General features: G+C 27.7%; 1 protein-coding gene across 1 annotated transcript in view; it reads right to left on the bottom strand.

The window, feature by feature from the left end:
* Positions 1-26474, bottom strand: part of LOC136972710 (uncharacterized) — a 300363-nt gene that overhangs the window by 167516 nt on the left and 106373 nt on the right. Inside the window, exons 83-90 of the mRNA XM_067267318.1 lie at positions 25001-25087; positions 23718-24033; positions 16520-16690; positions 11560-11797; positions 9744-9944; positions 8016-8141; positions 4336-4574; positions 1873-2051 (exon numbers count right to left, since the gene is read on the bottom strand). Coding sequence (XP_067123419.1) covers positions 1873-2051; positions 4336-4574; positions 8016-8141; positions 9744-9944; positions 11560-11797; positions 16520-16690; positions 23718-24033; positions 25001-25087 — 1557 coding nt within the window. The remainder of the gene's footprint in view (positions 1-1872; positions 2052-4335; positions 4575-8015; positions 8142-9743; positions 9945-11559; positions 11798-16519; positions 16691-23717; positions 24034-25000; positions 25088-26474) is intronic.

The following is a 26474-nucleotide window of genomic DNA, read 5'->3' as shown; positions in this document are numbered from 1 at the left end:
ACAAATGTTTAATGTGACCTGTAGTTGTCTGCTGAATCACCTTTGCTGATTCAGCAGACAACTAGCTGATAATCCATTTCTTCCCATATGTGTATCTGCATATTATAGTCAACAGTTTATGCTTTAGTCTCTTGTGGAGAATTCACCACACTGTTGATTGTAAGATGCCAACTTTTAAACTTGCACATGTAGTGGAGTTATGGAGGCTATGCTCATAGGCTTGTCAAACTTTCAAACATGATCCACAATTTGTTCACTTGGTTCTGGACGTCCAGGATAAGTAGTAGTGCACAGACATTCTTCATCCCAAAATTTTGCATATCATTTCAGGATAGTGTTGCATAAAAGTAACACCTTCTGGAATTCTGTTAAACAACATCACTATATAGTCACAACCAACAAGGTTCTTGCTTATTACAACACAATGATTTTCACGTTTGCTTAACACCATATTTGCTACTGCTGCCTTCTAGCAACAAATCATAACAACTATGTACATTTACTATTCATGAAAAACTTGGAAAGTTTACTTCATTTCAATATTAAAAAAATATGTTATCTGTTGTGTAGTTTATGAATATTAAATTTTTAAAATGTTTCACAGACTTATAATCCAGTATACTTATTTTTATATATTCATTAAGTTGCAATCAGATCAGAAACAAGAATTTTAATTCAATACATAAAAACAAAATCTACCAAAGATTAACAATTCATTAACAATTTTGGCATTCAGTATACAATCAAAATATAAAGTTTATTTTAGTTGTGAGAAAGACAAATTCCAATTCATTAGAAAAGTATAAATAAAAATAATCTATCATAACTTTTATTTTTTATGATGATAATATAAAAAAACAGAAAATAAATTATAACTTTCTTTTAGAATCCAATGTTAACTTTAATTGATAAGTAACACAATGTTTCTGCTTTTTTGGAGCACAAACAGTCAATAAGCTATAAAATTAGTTTAAATTTACTATTGCTACCATCATTGATTTTACAAGTCAAAAGTTTCTCTCTTTATTTTTCTTATAATCAGTTTGTTTCTGTACATTTTTGTACTGTATTCTGATGACAAGGCATTTGTCCCTTCAAAAGCACTAAATAAACAAAACATTTAGACTTCTAAAAGAAGTATATAATCTATTTTCTGTTGTTATAGGAATCATACGAATAACAACTTAAAAAATTTATAACTGCATTTAAATATGATAAGCTGTGAATAAAAAGAAATTTTTAAAAACATTATTGGGCTGCAATTCAAAAAAATTGTAGACCAATAAATTTCCACTGTCGTTCGTCAGTCTTTCCTTAATCTCGAGAACGGATTTAGATAAATGAAAGACGAGACCAGATATGGAAACCTTAGGAGTAGGAGGCCCCAATTAACTATATATGAACTTCTGACACAAATTGGAAGTCATGTTATTTCAATTCAAAAATTTTTCCCTGAAAGATGTTAGAATCTATCTAACACCTTTCAAGGTAAAATGACTGGCAAAACTCTATTGTTAAAAGAAAAGTATGATGTACAGGGGCAAGCCACTACTAATTTGAAGTGGAAAGCATATATTTTAAATTAAATTAATTAAAAATATGAGATTAAAAATTGCAGCCCGGCATTGTGATGATGTCACAATAATTAATTGCTTGTTACTATTTTATATTTTTATACAGCTTTTCTTTTGACAACAGAAAATAAAGACTTTAAAGAATATATATTTTAATTCTTTTATATAATATTAATTCTTCCATTTATTATTATTCTTATTAATTAATTCTTAATATTAATTAAATATTATTGTTTTAATATAAAACTTATTGCTATATATATATATATGTATAATTAATAGTAGTTAATTTCATTACTTTGTTCATCCAAATTGGTTCAGCACGAATATATATTCTTGTTCCTTTATCCCATTGTATAGATATACCAATATCAGTTGTAACATGAAGGAACATTCCTACTTCTTTTACTTGAAATTGTGAATTTAAGTGTTTATATAGTAATGGAGTATTCTTAAACAACATCAAATGTTCACCACCTAATATATATATATAATATAGATTAATTATTATAAAGATAATTAACAAAAAAGATAGTAACTTAATTATGACATATGCAACAAATCTTTCTAACATTAATGATTCTGTATTGTGCCATTTTCAATTTATATTGTATTGTATTGTATTCTTTATATCTTGTTCCTTCTAATTATCACCTTCCTGTTCTTTACAGAATTGTTTTGGATGAAAAATTTGATTAATTTAGGATCTGCAAAATCCTCTAGATTTTATAACATAACATTTTTCAGTTTTAAGTAATTAAGTTTCAGATTTTTCATTTTTAAGTAATTAAATAGACTAACAAAAAGAAATAAGTTATAAAAGAACAAAGATAATGATACTCAATAATTTAATATATACTATTCAAAAATAAAAAAATTTATTTCAGATAGAGTTAAATCTTGATAGAGAAATCAAAATAAATTTTAATTTTAAATGAAATTCTAAAACATTATTCAAGACAGCATTTAATATTTTTGGTATATGGGGTATCTTTAGTAGAATTATACAAAAACTTTTTCTCTTGTTTTATATCTAACCATTTCTGCATGATGATTTTGAAGTTAAGAAATCTTTTCAAAATGCTAACTAAAATAAATTTTCATACAGATATGAAGCAAAGTTAGTATTATTTTCACTTTAAAACAATTAAAAGAAGTAGAAATGCATATTTTTTTAGATGGAGATTAATAGGATAGTTTAACTATTGTTATCAAAAAACAGTTATGATTAATGTTGAACTTGGATGTATTACTATCATTTAGAGATAAAAGAGAAGTCCAAGCAATAGAAGTGTAAAATTTTTCACTTTCTAAAACATTTAATCTCAATTGTTTCAGCATTTCCAATAAAACATTTTGAAGTGAAAAAATTAACAATCAATAGTATAAAAAATAAATCAGATCCTCTCCTGCAATTCAATAAGCAAACCATCTATAATTATTATAGTTTTGTAACATTTCATACAATAAAATAAAAACTTTAAGTAGTGTGGTCTTATGCCATACCTTTTGTTTTGTATATTTTATTTGTATATATATTTCTCATTTCCCTTTTTTCCTCTACCCTTTGTTTCCTTGTCCCCCTCCTTCTGGAAACTTCTCTCTGCGAGTAGTGACGAACTGATTATAAGACAAAAGAAACGGATAGCCTGGAGGGGCTAAAGGAGAGATAGACTGGACACTTTTGGCTGAGACATCAAGCTGTAAGAACGTGTTTGGTGAGGTCTCCAAGAATTTCGCACCGACGGGAGAACAAAGAGACAGCAAGTCGAACATAGCAAAATCTAGAGAGGAACTATAGTATTCTAGTGCAAGAGCTCTTCTGGAAATTTATCGAAGGAAACATAAAGGAAAAAGAAAATTCGAACTCCACAATCATCGAATTTCGTATCGTCCAAGAAGGCCTGAGTTATAGCCACCGCCACGAGGTTGCTAGCTAAGTTTGGGTACCCATTCTTGTCTGGTTCTATCCTATCATCTACACCTTCTTTTTTTTCTTCTCTAGTATAAGTAGTTTTTAAGTAATTAGTTATAAGTTTTTTTTTTTTTTTTTCAGTTTCCTTTTTGTGTCATGTCGTGTATCTCAATTCTTTTGTTGCAAGATTTTAGAATAATGATTCTGCCCGAATGTCTAAAATTTATAATTTTTGTCCAAGGAGTGTCGGAATTAAACGATAATCCTGTATAAAATAACAAACGTGGGTGAAAAAAAATTAAAGAAGTGTATTTTTCTCCTATTCCTTTGTCAGACTATTTTTCACCATGTGTGTTTTACAACAGTAGATTGCTTTTGGAAAAAACAAAATTTGCTATAACATCAATAATTTTTGTTATAAAACAAATCTGATATATCTGTTATGAGACTACTTCATGAAATGCACAAAAAAATTTTTTATCAAAACGATTTACAGTTTAAATCCAAATTAATATTTCTTGGATGCAGAAAGTCAAATCATATCAAAACTAATCTACATCAGATTAACACACTGCCATAAAAACAGAATTTACTATGAATAAAAATCACAAAAATGTTTAAAATTCTGATATTTGAGATCCCATGGAGCTTCAATCACTTCAAATTATGAGATCAGTGTCTTTTCTATGTTACTGTTAATGATATTTCAATTTATAAATATTTTAAGATACTGTATGCATATATGATTTTATATTATTGGTCTATACTTGAATTATTATTCCTCAAACAATGTAATCATGCTAAATAAAATATTAAATAAAAATAACTTTTTAAATTTGGTCTTACCAATTACAAATGTTATACTTTTGCTGCAGGAAATGCCTCCAGTACCACATATTTCATTTTGTATTATGACAGAAAAAGACTTTTCATCATTTATTTTTCCTTTTACTAAAATATAATCACAAGTCCCTTGGAAATCATAAATGTGGCCATCAAATGTAATAAAATGAGAATTTCCCCAAGTTGAACAGACTCCAGGACATGCAGTATTGTCACATATCCATCGTCCTGATGTGCAAACACTATATTTCAAAAAGTAGTTTAAGTAAAAGTAATATTTAATATCATTGTATCAACTAATTTAAATAAAAAAAAACCTTTAAATCATATTGTTCCATAACTTAGTATTTCTAAATAATTTACAAAAATTAGTAAAGGTGTACACCACAATCATTAAAAATAAAATTTAAAAATTTAAATTGGGTGTTAAAACATAAAAACCAGATTTAAATATTCTTCAAGTACTTTCATTCCTTTCATTTGCATCAATGTAAACTTCTTTAGTAATACAGATAATAAAACGAAGCTTTTTAAAAAGTTTTTCAAGAAACATTCTTTTTACAAAATGGATCACAATAACAGGAAATTAGTTAATAGATGTCTAAGTGACAAATTATTACATAAATATAACTAAATAAAGATAAAAATAAATGATAAGAATACTAGGCACTGTAGTAATGCACATAGGTCTTTTTCTAACTCAAGCTTTATTTTTTTTACAAATTCAAATATACATTATTCCCCAATTATTTGGCTACAAGCACCCTTATTCCACATAGTCTCCATTTAAATCTATGGCCTTATGCCACCTAGATGCCAGAGCCTGTATGCCAGTTTGATACACTCAGCTAGACTCTCTCTCAGCTACTTCCTGACATGCAGAATAACATAAGCAATGGATAATTGTGTTGGCACTACCCACAGAGATAAACAACAAGTTGTTTGGTTGTTACTTGCCTGTTGTCTTGAATAAGCCTATCAGCACACTGAACTGTATCTGGAGTCACAGCAGCATGTGGTTGTCCCAAGCATGAAAGATTTGACAGTCTCGCTTTACCTTGCACAGTCTCACTTTATCGTTGACACTTTGCTAACTCAATGACTGACAGTACTCCTATCCACTGCTTCATCCCCATAGATATGTTGTAACCATCTGTGAGTGTTTGAGATGGTCTCATGCTCCGCAAAAAGAAATTCAATCACAGCTCTCAGTTTTGTATGTGTCTCAAGTGCACCTGCCATTTTAAAACTAAACTACACTACAACCATGTAAGGGAATTAACAGAAACTTCATGCCGTTAAACAACTGTTAAAAATACGTTATTCAAAGTTTCATTCAATTCCAATGAAAGGCAGTTGAGAAATAAAATTATGTGCATTACTTATTGAACAGCTCTCGTAAATAACAACACAAATTATAAAAATGAGTTATAAATTGCTGCATATGTAAACAGGTGTAGAAAATAATTGTAAAAATATGTAGGTGGAAGTTATAAGATGGCAATTATTTAAAATTAGATTATCATTCAAATAATGATAAATACATCTGATATATTCTGTTAATACTAGTCTGAATCAACTTAACAAATTGCATACAATTATATGCCACATGGATACTTGCATTAAAATGTTTATATATTTTTCAACAATATAGGGAGTGTTGTTTTTATTAGAAAATAATTTTGTGTTTCTTTTTATATAATTTTGTTTTTTAGTTGTATTATTAGAAACAAAAGTATAAAGATGCACAATTAGATTTTGAGATCACTACATCTCTTCAGTTTCCAGCAAAACATGTAAAGTGTAGCAACTCACAAACATTTTTGGAATCCACTGATTCCAGATTCGGATTTGCAAAGTTTGTTTCAAATTGGAATGCATCAAATAGAACATATATATAGAATTCAAATTTGAACAGATCAGTATAAGACGTGTGCTGAGCTATACTATGTCACCCAGATTATAACAATGTTTTGTATCATGCCCACAATGCTTTGAATAACTGTATCTCATCCCTAGAGTTAATATAATTGAATGCTTTCATCTATTTATTACTATCTAATCATACTATCATAATTGTGTTCACATATCTTCAGTTCTAATATCCTTTTGGTGGCACTAGATCCTTCCTCAGTGTATAGGGTTCCATTAAGAGATGAGAGGTTCAGGAGAGATCTCGTATGTGTACCAAAAAAATCATTAGAACAGAGGCTATATAAATACAGTTATGATACAAAGCATTCTAAAATGACCACCACTTTGTCAAGGTTTGTTTCATAAGATCATATAGAGGCCAAATTAAATCAGGCCCAGCTCATCAGATCCCCTACAAATTGGAACCACATCAGACTCTTAGTTCATTGAAATATTTAAAGCTAACCATAACTCCAATTGTATCAACGCTAGGAACAAGATAAAGCTATTCAAAGTATGGTGGGTGTGGAATATAACCTGGGTAACATAATATGGCTCAATGCATATCTTATACTGGTGTGTTAAAATTTGAATTCTATATGTGTGTTCTATTTGATGCATTCCAATTCAAATGAATTCTGTAAACCTGAAGCTGAAATCAGATGGATTCTGAAAACATTTGTGAATTGCTATATTTTACATGTTTTGTTGGAAGCTGAAAAAGTTTAGTAATCTGGAGATATTACATGTTTCCAGTGCTAGTGAAGTACATTTTATTATGTCTGTTGTTCACATAATCACCATATCACCAAGTGCCTTCCTCACACAGGTAGTTTGTAGTACAAAAACATGTGAGATTGCACAGCTGTTGCATTTTAGAAGTTTCTACACTAGTGTTTTGATTTCATTGACTTTGTACTGTACATGTTTACCTCATTAGTTTTGGTATAGATGTGGAATATTGGATAGATATTGGAATGTATAGATATGTTCTGGTTGTTTTTACATATTTTGATTTTACATATATTTTACATGTTGAATTGAGTCTCAGTTTTGATATCTGTTCATAATATTATTTTGAAAATATTATCTTTGTTGTGTTTAAAGACTATTTCAAATTATGAATAGATTTTTTGACTTGTATGGATGAAGGATTCTGAAACTGTAGAATATTCTATTGAATTAATTGTAAAAAGGAAAAATGGGCAAATTTAGAAATGATTATAAAAATTATAATCCTGTTTAATTTCATATGGCATAGGTTTGCAAAAATTAAATTATAGTTGAATCACAAATTCAGCACAAACCTAATTTCTTAAAAAACTTGCTATTGATTTGAAATGTATTAAGTTGACAAGTGTGAAAATAAGAATCTCACAATTGAACATGCAATACATTATTACAACAATTAATTCTAATAATTGCAAATAAAAGTTTCCAAAGTAACTGTCTAATATATAACTATTCTGAGAAACTGAATAAAAATAATTAAAGCAATCAAGGCATTTTCTAATTAAATTGCTTAATTAAATAATACCTTAATTTCATTAGATATATCTATTTAATTTTGAATATAAAAATTGTATATTTATTTAACACCACTTTACTATAGCAAACAGCATTAAGTATAGATTATAAAGAACATTTATTTATTGTTTCAAAATAATAGCAAAAAGCATAATAATAATGTTTATATAAAATGAAAAATTACTATTCAGTTATAATCATTTAAACTGTACTAAATCATAAACAATTCATATATAAGTTACCATTGTTTGCAATCAATTTTTATGGTTTCTTTTTCTTTATAGTTATGTTTTCCATGATGACAAGGACAATCTGATGGCTTAACACATGTTCCTGTAACTTCATTAAGGATATAACCATCCTGGCATCTGTAAAAGTTTATATAAAACAAAACTTATAATGTCTTTATTAAATTTACATTATACATATATATAATTAAAATTTACAAATAAATAAAAAGTAAAACATGAATATGACACAGAATTAGTAATGTAAATTTCATATGAAAATCCAATTTATAAACAAGAATTAATAGTCTATAAAATTAGTTCAAAATTTTTAAATTTTGAATTAAATTTCTTAAACTAAATCAAAATATAATATTGATGTTTTCATTAAATTTCATAAAAATTCAATTTTATATGAATCTTTTAAGTTTACATGTCCATTTCCAAGAGTTCTTTTTGTGTTTTAAGAAAAATTAGACAAATGTGTACTGTAAATAAGCAAAAGTTAGCAATATCATACAACAATGCAAAAACTGTTTTGGATTATTTGAATAATCATAAGCTTTAATCAATGTGTAGACTAACTACATAAGGAATTTTGTAAATATTATTCTTTACATATTGATAAGCTGATGATAAACTTTTCTTTGCTTGTCTTAAATAAGAATTACTATCTTGTATCTTTAAAATTAGACAAAAATCAATTAAAGCTATGGTTCCCAAAGTGGGCACTACCATCCCTGTGGGTAGTGAGTAAATCTAGGGGGCAAAAAGAAGAAAGTGGGCAACAGGGGGCAGGGTACTATAGTGGTAACCATAGGCAAGAATTGGGATCACTGACAACCTTTTCCTTTCAACATTAAAACAGATAAGAAGAAACATTGCATTTAATGGTTTACACATATGGAAAATAATGTACAGTAAGGATACAGTGTGTGAGGTTCATAGGAAAGTTTCTTCAAAAATATTTCCAAGCCTTTTTCACACAAGGGAAAATGGATTAGGGGGCATTGGGGTACAGTTAGGGAGCATTGGATATAAGTCTATGGAACCAAAGAGGCAGTGGCTCAAAAAAGTTTGGGAATCACTGAATTAAAGCAATTTTTAAGACTTAGTTGTAAAATTATATAATAACTTAGTTATAAAATTTCTCATTTTAACTCATTTTAAAGTAATTTTGTTACAACATGAAGAGAATTTTGAAAAAAGAGAGATTAATAAACACATTAACATATTAATGCTTTCCTTGAATCAATCAATTTCATTTTTCATTTAAACAACAGTAAATATTACTGAAGGACTGTAATTAATCAGAGGATCATGTAAGAAAGTTTTGTAAAAATATATAGTTTCTATGTAAAGACACTTGTTGTCACTGTCTCCGTCACACCACTCACATACACAAACGTCCTTAGCCATTCTTGACACAGGCTAAAGTTAAGTCTTTTCCCCCTTTTTGTCGAGCTTACAATAATAATCTGGTATTTTTTCTTGATTTTTATTTTTATTCTTCTTGATTGTATGATGATGATTGTAAAGCCTAAACACTTGAGTTTCTAAAAACTTTTTATTGAGAAAAACAGTTTTAATTAAATGAAAGAAGTTAATATATTAGAAAGTGCATTGTTAGAACATTTATTAAAATAATTTAGTATATAATTAATCTAATTATAGCAATTCAATTTGTATTATCAAAAAAAATCTCAATTTTTTAAAGTTACGAATTTTATGAAAATTATTTACCTACATCCAGACCTACAAACAGATATAGTACATGAAGGATTTTCATGAAAATTTTGGCATGTTAGAGGACAATGTGAGATGCAATCAGTATATTCTTGATGATCTGCTGCTGAACATAATGGTGGTATTACTGAAGCTGGAGTCGTTACCATTTCCTCTCCTGTTGCTAGTCGACACTGCCATTGCCCTTTCACACATAAACTAAATAAAAGCATATGGATTTATAAGAATAAAAAAATATTAAATAATTAGCAAAAAATATTGAGATCCTTAATCAGTATATTTTTTTGTAAAAATAAACATGTTAAGATCAAAATATTTTATATTTAATCAAATACATTACTCAAACTGAAAAAAATTCAGTTTTGAATTATCTTGAATTTAAATAATGAAAACAGAAAATGATATTATAAAATTTTATTACATAAAAGATTTGTTTTTATACAAAGATCTGATATATTAATTTCCAAAAATATAAGAAACTTATATATTCTGAAAAAAAAAAAATATTCCAAATTTATATAAATATATCTGCTCCACAGATCAACAACGATAACTTTGATAAATTTTAAAAAATTTTGACAATGTCAACACTGTCAAAATTTTATGAATTTATCACATTTATAGACTCTCACCTAAACATCAAATTTCCAGCAAAACACCCAAATTTAACATTCAAACATTTTCAGCCACTTGTTAACCGGCCTTCATCAAGCAAAGTCAAACAAAAATAACTGTGCTATTTATAGAATGTTTCCGCATTGCACACGTAATTTAAAAATTTTTTTAAAATCAGTTCAAACATTGGCTGTGACATATGTTAAGCAATGTATATTTCCTTTAAGAGTCTAAATAATACTTCCATGCATTTGGTATGGGAATGTAATCCATGTTGATGCATGCTCCTCTTATATCAGCACTGTAGATTTCTACGACCTCTAATGTTCTTATGTGTTGTCTGTCGAATAGCCTGTATATTAGGGTAGCCTCCTCCCATAGGGGTGAAATTCCCGGCTCAGTGGCATACCAGGCCAGGGCTGTATTGATGTTTCCTTTTGCCACGTCATACCTGTGATCTCGTAACTGGGCTTGTAATGATCTGTGTGTGGAACCAATGTAGGTTAGTGTCCTGTTGAATCTGTCATCCTGTAGTGGGATGCAGTAAACTCCAGGTGCTCTAGCATCCTCAGTTTCATCCTTTGCATTAGATAAAAGGCAGAACATGGTGGGTTTCCTTTTGTACGCTATGTGTATGTTTAAATCCTTGGCCATCCTCTTGTATATGTGATGAAGTTATATTGTTGATAAATGAAAGGCTATATCCATGCTTGGATGTAATATGTTTCAGTTGTTTATATGTGAATATATGTGAAAAATATGTGAAAAATTTGCTAAACATATATTTAATAATTATACAATAAAATCTTTAATTAAAGCAGTTATCTTTATTTGTTCAAATATTTATAATAATATTTTTAATAATATAAATATCTGTTTTGAATAATTTTATTTATTCTTCATCATATTTTAATATTAGCAAAACAATTATAATTTTTGATAATATAATGGTTGAGTAAAAAACCTGTTGGTATTATGAATGTTACTAATAAATGTATGTCTTACATGAATTTTCACATTACTATTAATATTTTTAATTTATTTTTTTAATGTAATTTCTATAGAAAAATTAAATTCATTAATAAAGCTAGAAATATTACATTTTACAAATATTTTTAATAATATAACTATTTTATCTATTTTATTGATATTAAAGAATTAATCTATAAGAAAAAAAATTAAATAATTTGATAACTACCATAACTCTATCCCACGTAGCTGACTAAATTCTGGTGGATATTCTTTATTATGGTAAATACAAGGACAACTTGAAACTGGAATGCAAGCTCCATTAGAGTCAAGAGATTTTCCAGGTGGGCAAGAACAACCCTCTAAACATTCTTTTTTACAATTTGATTGAGTAGAAATTTGATGACAACTATATGCACACGAATCACTACATGACTGATATTGCTGATTTCCAGAACAATAAATACCTATAGCATACATAAAATATTTTCTAAAAAGCTGTTTTAATATAAGTTTTTATTTTTCCTCAAAAACTTTAGTTTCACAAAAAAAAAGAAAAAAAAAATAGTTTCAATTCAATATATAATACTAGAAATGTTGCATCTAATTTTTTTACAAATAAAAAGTATCATTTCAAAAATTTTGTAATGTATGCATAATTTTTATACTTAAAGTAAAATAAAATTATAAAAGTTAAATAAAAATTTAATTTAAGCAAATAATTAAATTAAATAGAAATTTAAATACATTAATTAAAGATTTACAAATATTACATTTTAATTCATTTATTTAATTCTATTACTTTGTATTAAAATTTTATATTTAATTGTATTTTATATAAAATTATTTTACATAGAATTATAATAAATAAATTAAAAATAAACCACATTAATGATTCAAGTCCATTGTCTAATACAATACCAGCACATGTCATAAATTATACATAAATGCAACTAATGAAGATAGATGCACGGATGCACAGATGCCTGCTGGGAGAACAAACAACTCATTTGTCTTCACTGCATCAGGTTTTCTAACCAAGGGTGAGGAAGTTTAGAAGTTGAAATTTTATAATTAATTCTCTAAGAAGTATCAGAAAACTAAACTAAATTAACGCCAAAAGACAGTGTGTATTTATTAATTGTACTAATTTGGGATCAAGTGTGTTCATCAATTTTATTAAGCTTGATTAGCTTGATTTAAATAACAATTATGACAGTATGAAGTATACCCTTTATCCCTTTGGAAAAGTTGCAACAAACACTTGTGGACAGATGTTTTTTATCTTCTTAGTAGCCTTGTTTATTTAGACATGTTATTATTTCTTCAACTTGATTATAAGAAAAAATTATTTTGTAACAATCTCTTATCATCATAAAAATTTGTCATTTCATTTTCTATCAGACATTAATGCAACATATCACATGTAACTAAAAAATGTCCAAATTACAATCTAGTTTATGAGATACAAATAAAAAGTTTAATAATCATTTTTTATATAAAAAATATCTATTTTGTATTAAAATTTTTCAACCACTAGGAATAGAAAAATTTCAAAAAGGACAAGATAGTCTTATTTTCTAATTGCTTTAGTAGAAATTAACTAGATAAAAATTGTCTTTTTAAATCAGCAGTCTTAATTTATGTACATAAATAAAAAAAGTTTGTGAATAAAGCTGGATATTCACATGAGCAACTTCACCATGTGGTTTAAAAGCATTCGGCACTGTGCATTGGTAACCTAAATAAACAAGCATCCAAATCACATGACAATTCAGCTTGAACTGAATATACTTTTCCATCATGTGAATCAGACAAAGCCAATTAGCAATGAGTAAATGTCATCAGATGGTTCAATGTCATTTTCTACAAAATTGCTTAGTGGATAAATGCAGCAACTGAAAAATTAATAGTAGTAGTTCACAATTTTCCTGGAATTTTTGATAAAAGGCTTTAAAAGTATAAAGATGTAAAATAATAAAAATAATAATAAATCAATACTTTGTTTTCTTTTTCTTATTTCCACAAAGAGCAGGTAAATCACTAAGGTATCTGCAGCATCATCATCTTTGATTTATTCTCCTTTCTTTCCACCAGATAGCATACAAATGTAGTAATAGATATCAGCAGTACAATTTGCATGGAAGTCATGTGATTATATGCTGACTTGGTGCAATGAAATCATTCACTTGGATACCCAGCTTAAAAATTAGAACTTCTGATCTGAACATTATAGATCTGTGGATCTTAACCATAAATAACACATTATATAAACTAAAAAATGCAAGTCTCATCCTAATACATAATAATAACAATAAAGCTATACACTGTCAGAAAGCTAATATAATTTAATATACAATAAAAATTTGTACATACACTCAAAAAAATTTGTACAGTTCCTTTGTTTAAATTATTGCCAAAGCAACACATACAGTTAATTGTTCAAATAGAATGCTTTTAGAAAAACACTTTTTTTGCATTTAGTATTCATTATAAATACATTTCATCCTGAATTGCTTATTATAATATTTTTAAACAAAACACTAACATAGTGTTTTGTCTAGTATACAGTTCCAGTTTGTGTGTAAGTTTTTTGTTTAATATTTTTATTTTTACAAAGAAATTTTTAAAAATATACACTGAAAGAATTTTTAGACAATTTATATATGTGTAGGTGGAGAAGAGCCTCTAAAGAAAGGTCAACTCCATTACTGTTGTTTTCCAATGGTTGTGAATGGATGTGCCAAAGACTTCAAACTTTTGTGTTCAGTCATTTAAACTTTGTAACTGTTTTTAGAAAGTTTCATCTAATACAATGAAGACAAATAAATCTCCAAAAAAGTTGAGGAACAAAAGTTATGACTTATCTAAAACTGTATGTATGTACTGTATGTTTTTACAGTTTAGTTTTAAAATAAGAAGTCTAACACTTCTTATTTTAAAACTTACATTTGTCAGACATTTGTTCTAAAAAAATTCAAAGTTGTCAAATATTGGAACAAAGTGAAGTCATCAATTAAACTAAGAATTTTCTGAATTAAGAATAGCTTATTTTCTGAAATATTTTCCTAATTATTTTGTACAATTTAATAGAATAGATGTGGAGTATTTTTTACTGCTGGATATGTCTATTGCTTTCTCATATTTATTATTTGGATAATGTTTAAAGTGCATTTCATTTAACTATTTTTTGATTTATATTTTCTATATATATATATTTGCAGAACTATTTATTTTTAAATTATTTCATAGCAAGAACTTTTCTTTTATTCATTAAAGTACAATAGAATGTCGTTTATCCGAAAGCCAATCAACCAAAACATCAGTTAACCGAAAGCTTTTCAGTCGGACTGTGTCGTGCTGAGTCGAACATTTTTTTATACTAGATTAACTTCCAAAATATAATTTTTATATTTTTCAATATATTTATTTTCTTTGTACAAAATAAAGAAATAATTTTTAACGATACAATAGCCACGATTATTATTATAAAAATTTTCATTAGCTTAAAATCGACAAAAATTCAACACGAAGCGACATGCAATGGAGAAAAATTTCAACATGGGATAAGTTAATATATTTTTTCGTACATAATCGGTTATCCAAAAAATAAGTTATCCCCAATTGATTCAGATAAATGACGCTCTACTGTATTTATCTTTATTTAAATATGTATTTTTTAATTTTATTAAAGCCCATATAAACTGTTATTTAATTCAACAAACAGTAGTTCCTCATTATAATACACATATTGGAAAAGAAATCAAATGAACAATACAGGGCATTTCATAATGTTTTTTGGAGTTACAAAAAGTCACTGCAATAGAAGTACTGAAAGTACTGAACTCATTTCAACAAAACTTCACTGAACAGGGCAGAAAACTCAAACAGTTTTTTACAACACTTACAAATGTTCAATATGTGCATCATGGGTGACACAGCAAACATTAATAAGATAATCCAGTAAGTAAGTAAGTAAGTAAGTAATACGATAATCCAGTGCTTCCCACTTCTTTTGCAATATTGGCCCATCAATACTGGACAGTGTTGCAACAATAAGCTCTTTTAAGCTCTGCAATATTCCACAGCAATAGTGAGATGAACACTATCTTTTATGCAACTCCATAAAAAAAAAATCATATGGTGCAAGGTCTACTTATCTTGGGGGCACAGTATCAGGTGTTGGTTATTTTCAGATGGTCCTACTCAATATCTTGGCAACTCTGTATCAAGGTAGATACCTTCATTATCAAAGCAGTTGGGATAACTGTCTTGTTGAAAACGCATCAAGTAATTGAGCATAAGTCACAACTAACATATCAGATATGTTGATCCCATTACTGTTTCTTCAACAAAAAAAATGTACCATACATGTAGTAAGCATTTGTAAGTGTTGAAAAAACTATTTGAATTCCTGCCCCATCCAGTATTGGTTTTGTTGAAATGAGTTCAGTCCTTTTCTTGTAGTGATTTTTTGTAACTCCAATAACATTACGAAATGCCGTGTATAACAGATAGTGCAATATAACTAAAGCAAATGAGCAGATATACTTATCCACAGTTTTTCTATTTTTTGAGCCCCATGCTGACTTGTTCTTTTATGGATTGTATTACATACAATAGTAGTTTCAATGCCAATGATTTCAAACAAGGTTATAGTTTTTTGTCAATAGGAATTCAATGACAACTGATTTTTTTTAAATTATCAGCTAAAGTACTTTCATATTTGGTAAACAAAAAAAAATCACAATATATGAGAGGCTACTGTATTAATCTTCATAATATATAAATTCCATTAATCTTCAAAAATTCTATGTTTTGTATAAAAAACACAGAACTCTTATTTTGCAATTCAATCCTTGCATTCTCTAATTTGGATGGATTTTGTACTCAAATTTTTCATTAATTTTTCCTTTTACCTGTGAATAGTATCTATACTATTATAATGTTCACCAATTCCAATTATGCTAACTTCTCGTCATTGTAATTGATAACAATATCATAATTGAACATATAATTTTTACTGTAAAAAATGTATTTTACTATTACTATAAAAACCAATTATTATTAATTTGTAATTATAAAATAATGAATAAATATATTAATCTATACATGTACTGAATTATTTTTAATATAGATAATTATTAGTAACTACCAATCATTATCAAGACCTTGTTATAAATACATACCACAAGAAGGAATATGAGGACGCCAGTCAATTGTTGCATTGTGTATTGCACAAACATAAGCATAATCAGCTAGTGAAGAACAAAAGCATGATGATAATTCTGATTTGCAGGCACAGACATCATACATACAGGCTTCATAATAAGGAGATGGATCAACTTTAGCATGACAAGCTAAAATAGTAGGAAAATAAAAAACTTAAATGTTCTATAGAGTACTATGTTGCTTAGTATTGGGTTTCTGTTGTTGTTTATATAAGTACTATGTAGTTATTATTTATTAGGAATTATTCATAAAATATATAATTATTAAAATTTCGAATTTTCACATTTAGAAACTTATATTGTAATTTCAATATTTTATTTTTAAGGACATTTTAAGTATTTGTCTTCATTATCTTTTGCTCTTAAAAATAAAATGATAATTTATCCAAATTTTAAATGTTTTTATAAAATTTTGAAATAATAAAATTACTTACCATATTTATTCTAAAAACAGCACACTATTTAAAATGTTTTAATTTTGCAGCTGCACTATTTATTAGAATGAATATAGTATTTAAGTACTTGGCAAAGCAAACAAATTTTAAAAATAATAATTGAAAGTAATAACTATAACTGTCTTTTTGGTGTTAATATATTTAAATTAATTTAAAACATAAAAAATAAAATTATTTTTATATTTCTTTCAATGGAAAAAACAAATTCATCTTCTATAGACAAACAACAAATAGGAAAAGCACACACAAATACTGGCAAATAGTTTTATTTTTTATGTTTATAATTAAACCAAGTGCATTATAACCAAAAGACAGTTATACTTTCAATTTTTATTACAAAGAATAAATTATTTGATATTATGAAATAGGAAAGGTGATGTAAATAAATACTGTTACATTTTAACAATTTGGTGATTCATTAATTTGAAAAATCGAATTTTTAATTCTTAGAGCAGGGGTATCCAACCGAGGCCCGCAGGCCACGAGGATCAAGGCAAGTTGCAATGCAGCCCAATAAACGTGTAAACAAAACCAACAAATTTTTTTATTTTTTATTTATTTATTTATTTCAATGGCATAAACTCAAAAAAGAAGTTTCACAAAGCTGTAAACCTTTATACATATTTTATTTCTGAGTGGAAGGGAAATATTTTCAAATATTTGGAAATGTGTGAATGAGGAAGAAATACTGAATAAAGCTGGAGTTGGGACTCAAAGGATTATAGACCCAAGTGCAGGAAAAGGAGAGAAAGGCCAAAACATAAAAAGTATTGAGAAAGATTAAATAGACCTTCTTTTATGCAAATATTGACCCTTAATTTTCCAACCTTCCTCACTTCTTTATCTTTTGTCCTTTCTCTCCTTTCCCTGCATTTGGGTCTATAATCCTTTGAGTCCCAACTCCAGCTTTATTTAGTATTCCTTCCAGCATTGCAAGATTTGGCTACTTTGCACCACATTTGGCTACCCTTTTTTTAGTTTGGCATAGAAAACATCATTTGGCACAATGGCTACTTTTTGGGCTATTGTTATTATTTATAAATATATTAGTTGAATAAAAATGCACTTTAAAATGGTGTTTCATCGTTTTTTAATTAGAGACCCAAATAAAACAAATATTCGTGTTTTTCAAATAAATTTTTGTTTGTCTTCTTTATAATAAGTGAATTTATCTATTTCTAAGTAAAAATTGAAAATGTCTGTAGAAATAATTTTTTAAAATATCCTTTTTTAAAGTTAAAGTTTTAATACTTATTACTCTACTTGCTATAATCTAGACATATTAATCCTTAAATATTCTTGTATATTTAAGGATTGGGCCACAAGAATATTATATATACTTGTGGCCCAAAATTCCATGACTTCTTCCAATGTGGCCCAGAGAAACAAAAAGGTTGGACACTCCTGTCTTAGAGCATAAGTAAATACATAAGTAAAACTAGTTTTCCCATCAATATTAAGTAAATACACACTGTTCTCAAAACTGATATAGAAATATTATTATATCTTAGCATATGATATATTCAGACTTTCAATGGGAATTAAATAGGTACAACTCCTAGACAAAAAATTAGAATATTCACTTAGCTGAAAATTTAGTGTACAGTTTTTTCATGAACAACACAGACTATGAAAATTATTTTAAACACCACAGAAACAATGTTTATGTATTTTAAAAGTTATTTTGTATACTAGTACTTTTTATATATTAACAGGACTTATTATACTGGAAAATATGGATGCAGATATTTAGTCTTACAGATCAGAAATAATGTTTTTTATTTAGTTCACCTGAAAAAAAAAAATTATTTCTGATCTGTAAGACTAAATATCTGCATCCATAGTTTCCAGTATAATAAGTCCTGTTAATATATAAAAAGTACTAGTATACAGGATAAATTTTAAATTACAATAGAAAGGACACAAAGGCATAATAATTAAATGTTTATGTATATTTATTATACCCATTAATCAGACAAATTAACTCAAATTTTTTTTGTTACAAATGAAAAATGAAATGACAAAAAACTAGAATAACAGTTTGACCATGACAAAAAATTAGAATATTTGCAAAACCTGCCAGACAAACAGCCATAAAAAACTAAATTATAATGCAAATTTGCATATTTCTGGGCAGAGCAGTATAACAGTACAACATGGAACGTAAGTGTGACATCAGTGATAGAACAAAAGATACTAGCATAGCCTTGCACAAAGCAAGAAGAACACAAAAAGAAATTGTGAATTATATAAAGTGCTCACAGCCAACAGTCTCTAGAGTACTGAAACAACAAAACCATGTTCAAGTTTTAACTAACAAATGCCAGAAATGTAGATGTAAATGAGCAACAACTGCCAGGGATGAGAGAAACTTGAGAAGGATTGTCATGCAAAATCACTTTAAAAGTGTTAAATACTTGCATGCACAATGGAGAGCAACTGGAATGAACATTACTAGCTGAAAGGTTGCACGACTTGCACTTCAACTGCCGTGTTCCCAAGACCAAGCCATCTCTAACAAAAAAGTAACAAGCGCATGTCAGATGATGCAGAGAGAGGCTCATGTGGGGACAAGATGACTGCAATAATGTTCTCTTCAGTGATGAACTCCTTTTTGTTTCTCCTGTGGTGACCAAGGCCCATGTGTATGGAGAACAACTAAAGAGGCCTTTGAAAAGGACTTTATGAAGAGATCTGTGAAGTTTGCATCGTCCGTCATGATCTAGGAAAGCATGAGTGCTAATGGCATAGGACAACTGTGCATTCTTTGGGAACATATCAATGCACAGACATAAAGACATCTTAGAGACATATGACACCATTGGCAGAGGATTTAGTTGAGGAAACATTCCTATTTCAACAAGATAGGGCATCCTCTCATACTGAGAAATCAACGATATATTGCTTACAAGAACAATAAATTGCAATCCTGCCTTGGCCAAGCAATTCCTGACTTAAACTCCATTAAAAATTTGTGGAGAGTTATGAAATGATGACTTAATGAACAGTTTTCAACTTCTAAAGAGGAACTAGTGATGTGCATTCAACACATTTGGAACTGTATCACCAGAAATGAATGTGAAGCATTAATCCGCACCATGCCCGACAGATTGTGAGCACTTATTATGGAAAATGGCGACGCCACAAAATATTAAGTTTATTTAGTTGTATTTCCTATATTTAATCCACATTTAGCTAATATTCTAATTTTTTATCATGGTCAAACTGTTATTTTATTTTTTTGTCATTTCATTTTCATTTCTAACAGAAAAACATTTGAATTAATTTGTCTGATTAATGGATATAATAAATATGCATAAGCACTGTTTATGTAGTGTCGAGAAAAGTTTCATACACTGTGTTGTTCATGAAAAAATGTACACTAAACTTTCAGTTACGTGAATATTCTAATTTTTTGTCTAGTTGTTGTACAATGCTATTTAAAATTACCATGATTGAAAATTTTAGATATTATATGCATAAAATAATATTAACAGGCCTAGGAGTGCTATTTCCCCTTTGAAAAAGTGAGAAAAGTGAGTTGAAATACAGAAAAAGTGAATAAAAAGTGAGTGCAATAGTGACAAAACAAAGTGAAAACACAGAAGGAAAACTCAGCAAAACAGCAGTAAAAATTGTTATTTCTTTTTATTCTGTTATGGTTAAACACATTTTAAAAATTTCTGTATATACTGTAATATAGTAGCCACTCGTTATATCGCGTTTTTTTGGTCCCCTAAATTTTAAAAGCATTTGAGTCAATTAATTTTAAATTACCAATTACCACTGAATTTCTATTTGCAACGAAATAAGAGAAAGAGCTAAATATGCAGAACAGGTGGATAGATCGATTGTCATTTGTTTCCTTTTGATATAAAAGTTGTTTATTTATTAGTTTTAAGTACAGTCTCCTCATTTACAAGTTTCTGTGAATTCGAAATTTCATACATTTATGTGAATTAACGGTATTGCGTCAATTCACATAAAGGTGTGAAATTTCGAATTCACCGCATAACGTGTAAGGAAAAGATCTCTAATTCTGAACGAAAACTTCTAAAATTTTTATACAGTAGTAACTTCATCATTTTGCTTTTTAGAGAATTTTTACTCTGTAATTTTATAAGTTTTGATGTTCTATTATATATTCAATATTCATTTTTTTTAAATTTTCAATTACAGCATTTATAATTTTTATTGAAAAATATAAACTATACGAATTTCTAATAAGCGATTTATATAGTACTGTATAATAAAATCGCAATTGATGTTTTGTTTTTATATCGACAGTATTTGTCTTTCAATGTCATTGTTAAAGAAACAATGCTAAATGGGCGTTCATGGTTTCGATGTTTACGTAAACGTCAATTAATTCGATATAACCTACGAATAAAATTCAGGATTGAAAAACTAAGCTTATTTTATATCAGAAACACTTGCTGATGAAAGAACAGAGATTCCATAGCATGTATAATCTGTTTAGTAAAAGCCCAGAATTTTTATTACTCGGTTATATCGCGTTTTTTTTCTGTTTCCCGATAACCAGTGGCTTCTGTATTTCCAGTAAACCATGAATACTTGAAATGTCTTTGGCTTCTGTAAATAATCAGTCATGAAAGATGATGTTCTTTTATTAAGATTATTCTGCATGTTATCAACTTCCTTCTATTTCGCTTCCTCTTGCTTTTGAACACTTAACACTAATAAGCATCACACGTGCTGCTTGTACTTCATTCATGTTCTTGCTGTTAATAGCCTTCTCCAGTTTTTTTGTTTGCTGCTTCTAACAAAACTTAGACTGTCGCATGTATTTCATTTTCTTCTACATTTTTCTGGTTTAAACTCAGTTGCCGTTCCATAATCTTCATGTTACGAACAGCTTTCTTTTGTTGTTCTTCAAAACATTTCTGTGCTCTTTTTTCCGTTTCTCTTATTCTTTTAACTTCTTTTCATTTTCCAATCGTTCTTGATAATTTCTATGCACCGAGGAAGCTAATTTCAGTCGTCCTTTGCAATAGGTACAAGGTGTGGGCTTTGGTCATACATGTTTAGTCCCTCCTTAACAATCAAAAGTGAATTAAGCATTCTTTCCAACACTGATGCTCTATCAGGAGAAAGTGCCCGGCATAAAATTGATCCTCTCATTCATGGGAACGAGATTTTCGATGCTGATTTCACTAATTTGGCTATTCTCGGATTTTTATCATTATCAGAAACTGTTTATTTTTTAATGCTTCGAGATGTGTAAATATTGATTTCCAAATAAAATAATAAATCTGAAATAAATATACTCCAAATAATATAAGTAAAATAATATTTTATTAATGATTTCATAAATAACAAAAAACTTTTTCCTGCAGATGAATAAAAACCAACATCGTTGCAAAGTTGTTAACCTTTGGGAAGCCTGTGAAAATCTTTCTCACAAGCAATTACGTGTTGTACTTTTTACAACACTTCGAATATTTTAATTTATTTGGTAAATTTTATATGTAAATATGAATTTACATTTTCGTTTACTTTTTTAGTCTCTCAATTAATGCACAATTATAATCGGCATAAGAGAAGATTAAAAAATGGATATTTCACAAGCAAAGTAATCACACATTTTATGAAAATAACACTTACTATATGGAATAATTATACTTGTAGTCAATTTAAACATACATTTATGGGAAGATGTAGATGTGATTTAACGTTAACAATATGCTATGAAATCATTAAAGTAATTTTATTAAACTCAAGTTTATGAAATTATTTAAAGATAAATCAAGTAAAAAAATATTTTTGTAAACGACAACTCCATAACCCGATTGTTAATTAAAACCAAATAATCTGCCAAATTATTGGGCTATAACCAGGATAACTAAATGGTCAGAAACGAAATCTTTTTTAGTGGTAGGAGGTTACGCTACTATCTCGTGTTAATTTTAATAATTATATATTTTGAATTTAAAAGCGGCAGCAGTGTTGTCAGCTTGAGAGATTAATCCCTCTGCGTAATGTGCTTTCCCCTGCAAAAGGACTTTAGTGATTTTCTTAGAAAACAGCCAAAACTGCAGGGATGCTTAGAATACTTATTTTTAAACTCTGTAGAAGGAAATGCAATTCGGATAAGGTAGATTTTGGCGAATAATGAAAATATGGCATGAGTACATAACTTTACTCAACACTGGCTTCTGAATTTGTAATGAGAGGGATTTTTTAAGTGCATAAAAGATTTTTTTAAATACGTTAAATAAATTTTTGTTTTCTATAACCTAACGACACTGAGCGGGCAGTTGCAATTTTGAGTCTGCTCAGGGCCGCGTATTTTCTTCTAAAAAATTCTATTCTGATAGTCCGATAATTCGGCAATTCGTTTGGCTTTAAAATTATTTTTGGTTTGCCCCACATCTTAATTAAGCACGTGAAAATGACCAAAAAAGTGAGAAAAGTGAGAAAATGACCTGAAAAGTGAGAAAAGTGAGGATACTTCAGAAAAGTGAGTACAAGTGAGAAAAGTGAGCGACTCCGAGGCCTGTATTAATTAACTCAGCAATGATTAATTACTAATGAATCAAATATTATATGACTGCTATCATTTTCTTCCTTAAAATAATGTGAATATTGTCGTATTTTGATAATTTGATTGTTAATTTAGAAAATTAAATCTTACATTTTTATATTAACAATATTAATCAGGAAATTATTCTTATTTGTACCTTTAAATACTTCTGTTTTTATTTTGGAGCATATAGTTTCAGCAGATAGTTTTAATTCAGGATGTAAATCACAAGGTGAAGGAATTAAAACATTATGATTAGAAAGTTCTGTACATCCATTTGTTATCATCCATTTCTCAGCAAAGAAATTAACAGAAGTTTCTACATCTCCTGCTGTTGTGAGAAAGTCATCTGCTTGATTATGAGTAAATGTACCACAAAGTCCAGATGTATAGCCAAATAAACTTGGAGATGCTATCACATAAATTCTGTTCCAACCATCCCACAAAACACTTAAACCATTTGACAATTCAGCCTGTAAATGTTAATTTCAATTTAGATTAATGAAGCATTACTAAATCAATTTGTAAGTTTATTTTAGATCTATTGGCAATAAACTATAATTAAACTGTTTTATGAAATATTATATCAAAGATTATACTAATGCTAAAAACCTTCATGTACCTCTTATTTATCTATTATCATCTGAAATTAAATACATAAAAATATATATTAAGAACAATTTCAAAAAACAGCATAATTTTTGTTTAAAAACTTATTAAATACAAATTTGTTATATTTGAAGTTGTTAATGTTATGGTTTTTTTTTTGTAGATTCTTGATTGATGATGACATTTAAAAGCTATTGAACTGATGAAATTTTAATAAAATATTTCAATAAATCAATAAAAATTGAAATAGTAAACGAATCAATAAAACTGCTATTTTAGTGGTTTTACTGATTCATTTTTAAGGTTTTGTGTTTTTCTACTTTTTTAACAAGTTTTAAGTTTTATGTTTTACAGTTTTACTGGTTTTGTCTCCCTTTGTTTTAAATACTTAATTACTCCAGCATTTTTAAATATAATTTCAGTTATCCCAATTTGTATAATAAGGACTGAAGAAGGACAAATAGTCCAAAATACACTTCCATTGTACAATAGAAAGTCTGTATTACTCATCAAAAAGTGTTCCTGTATGATTACTTCTACAAAGCTTTAGTTTAAATAATAAGTATTAAAATAAAAAATCTAAAACAATGTGTTTTACCAAATGTTGCCATCTATTTCTGTATTTCTTTCCATCACTCTAGCATTTTAATAATAATAATAATAATTAATTGAAATACTAAACTCAATTTGATTAATATAAACCTTTAAGAAAATAAAATTTTCAGGTTTTTGATTAATTAATCTCTAAAATTACACAATATTAAATATTCATTTTCATATACTTTTGAAATTTTAAAATATAATATTTCAATAAAGCATCTAAATTTTTACCTTTTGATATAAGGATGTCAGCTGCTGAATTAAAACACCCGGTGCTGAATGTGGCAATACATTTATCTCTTTTCCATTAATTATAACCTAACATAAAATTATAAATGAATTATATTTATATAATATATTTAATATTAGCTTTCAAAGTAAATTCTTAAACTATTAATTACTATTATAGAATTTTTATTTTAAATTTTACATTACTTAAGCTATGAAATGTTAACTGACACACGCAATTCTATATGTAACAGTCTAAATAAATCACTTAACTCTGTTATAGGAGCCAGGGTATGATTTATTTCAGATAAATGTTTTCGAAATCTATAACAGAGTTAACTGATTTAATTAGACAATTATGTAATAGTTACATGAAATTTCATTCATTTATTATTATAGTCCAATGGATATTTTCTTTTATAATAATGATTTTGTGAAAAAGACAATTGAGTATTCTCATATTTATAACATATAATAACAGAAATTGTAAAAGTAATAAACAAGTTTAATAATTGATTTTATCTATTTTAAAAAAAATTCTTTCTAAGAAAAGGAAGGTTACTTTTGTCAACTGAGCAAATATTTAATTGTACCAAATCACGGAGTTCTATGTTTAAAAAAATAAACAAATATAAAACTTCTTATTAAAAAAATTAATAAAAATTACTATTAAATCCTATTATTGCACAAAACTGAGTAAAGAAGTAAAGAAATACAATATAATAGCCTAACAATGAAGAAAATCAATCATTTAAGTTTAGATTTATGGATAACAAATAATACATAGAAAAAATGTTTGATCCATTCTGTTAAACTGAATTTTTGAAAATTGCAGTTATGTTCTACTGCACATTTAAAACTAAACTGCTTAATTTTTTAATATGCTATTTAGTTTTAATGGTTAAATTACATTTAAAATAGTCAATCTGTATAATGGTGGATGACTTCCTGAATTACTTGGCAAAGGCATAAGGATATTGATTTCACTGACTATAGAAATTGAACTTGCTAATATTTGTTCACATGTTAGAAGCAACATTTCCCTAATCAAGATTTTTTAACAAACCATTCAGGTTTAAAATATTGTACAGTATGTTCATAATTAATGTTCACATTTCAATAAGATATAACTCAGGAACTAATCAGAAGAATAACATTATATTTCATACAGAGATATCTGTGGTGATGGAATTTTATTTGAAAACGAAAAAATATTAGTTACAAAAAACATCTGCTAGGGCATTAAATTGGACTGTGACACCACAGTAAATAACTCAAAATGTCTCAAAACTTACAATACACAAGGTACATTGTGTGGTTAAGCAATAGAGCATGATTGATATGCTGGCCTCCATTGTTGGCAATATAATGAAATTGCTAAATCACACATTCAATAACAGCACTCAGAGTTTTGGAAGATAGCATATCAAGTATGCTGTTGTATAACATGTGTATTGTAAGTTTTAAAACATTTTGA

Source organism: Centruroides vittatus, unplaced genomic scaffold (genome assembly GCF_030686945.1).
Source record: "Centruroides vittatus isolate TY-2023 unplaced genomic scaffold, ASM3068694v2 contig_301, whole genome shotgun sequence".
Lineage (NCBI taxonomy): Eukaryota > Metazoa > Arthropoda > Arachnida > Scorpiones > Buthidae > Centruroides > Centruroides vittatus.
Note: the sequence above shows the minus strand (reverse complement) of the source record. Positions and strands in the feature narration are given on the sequence as shown.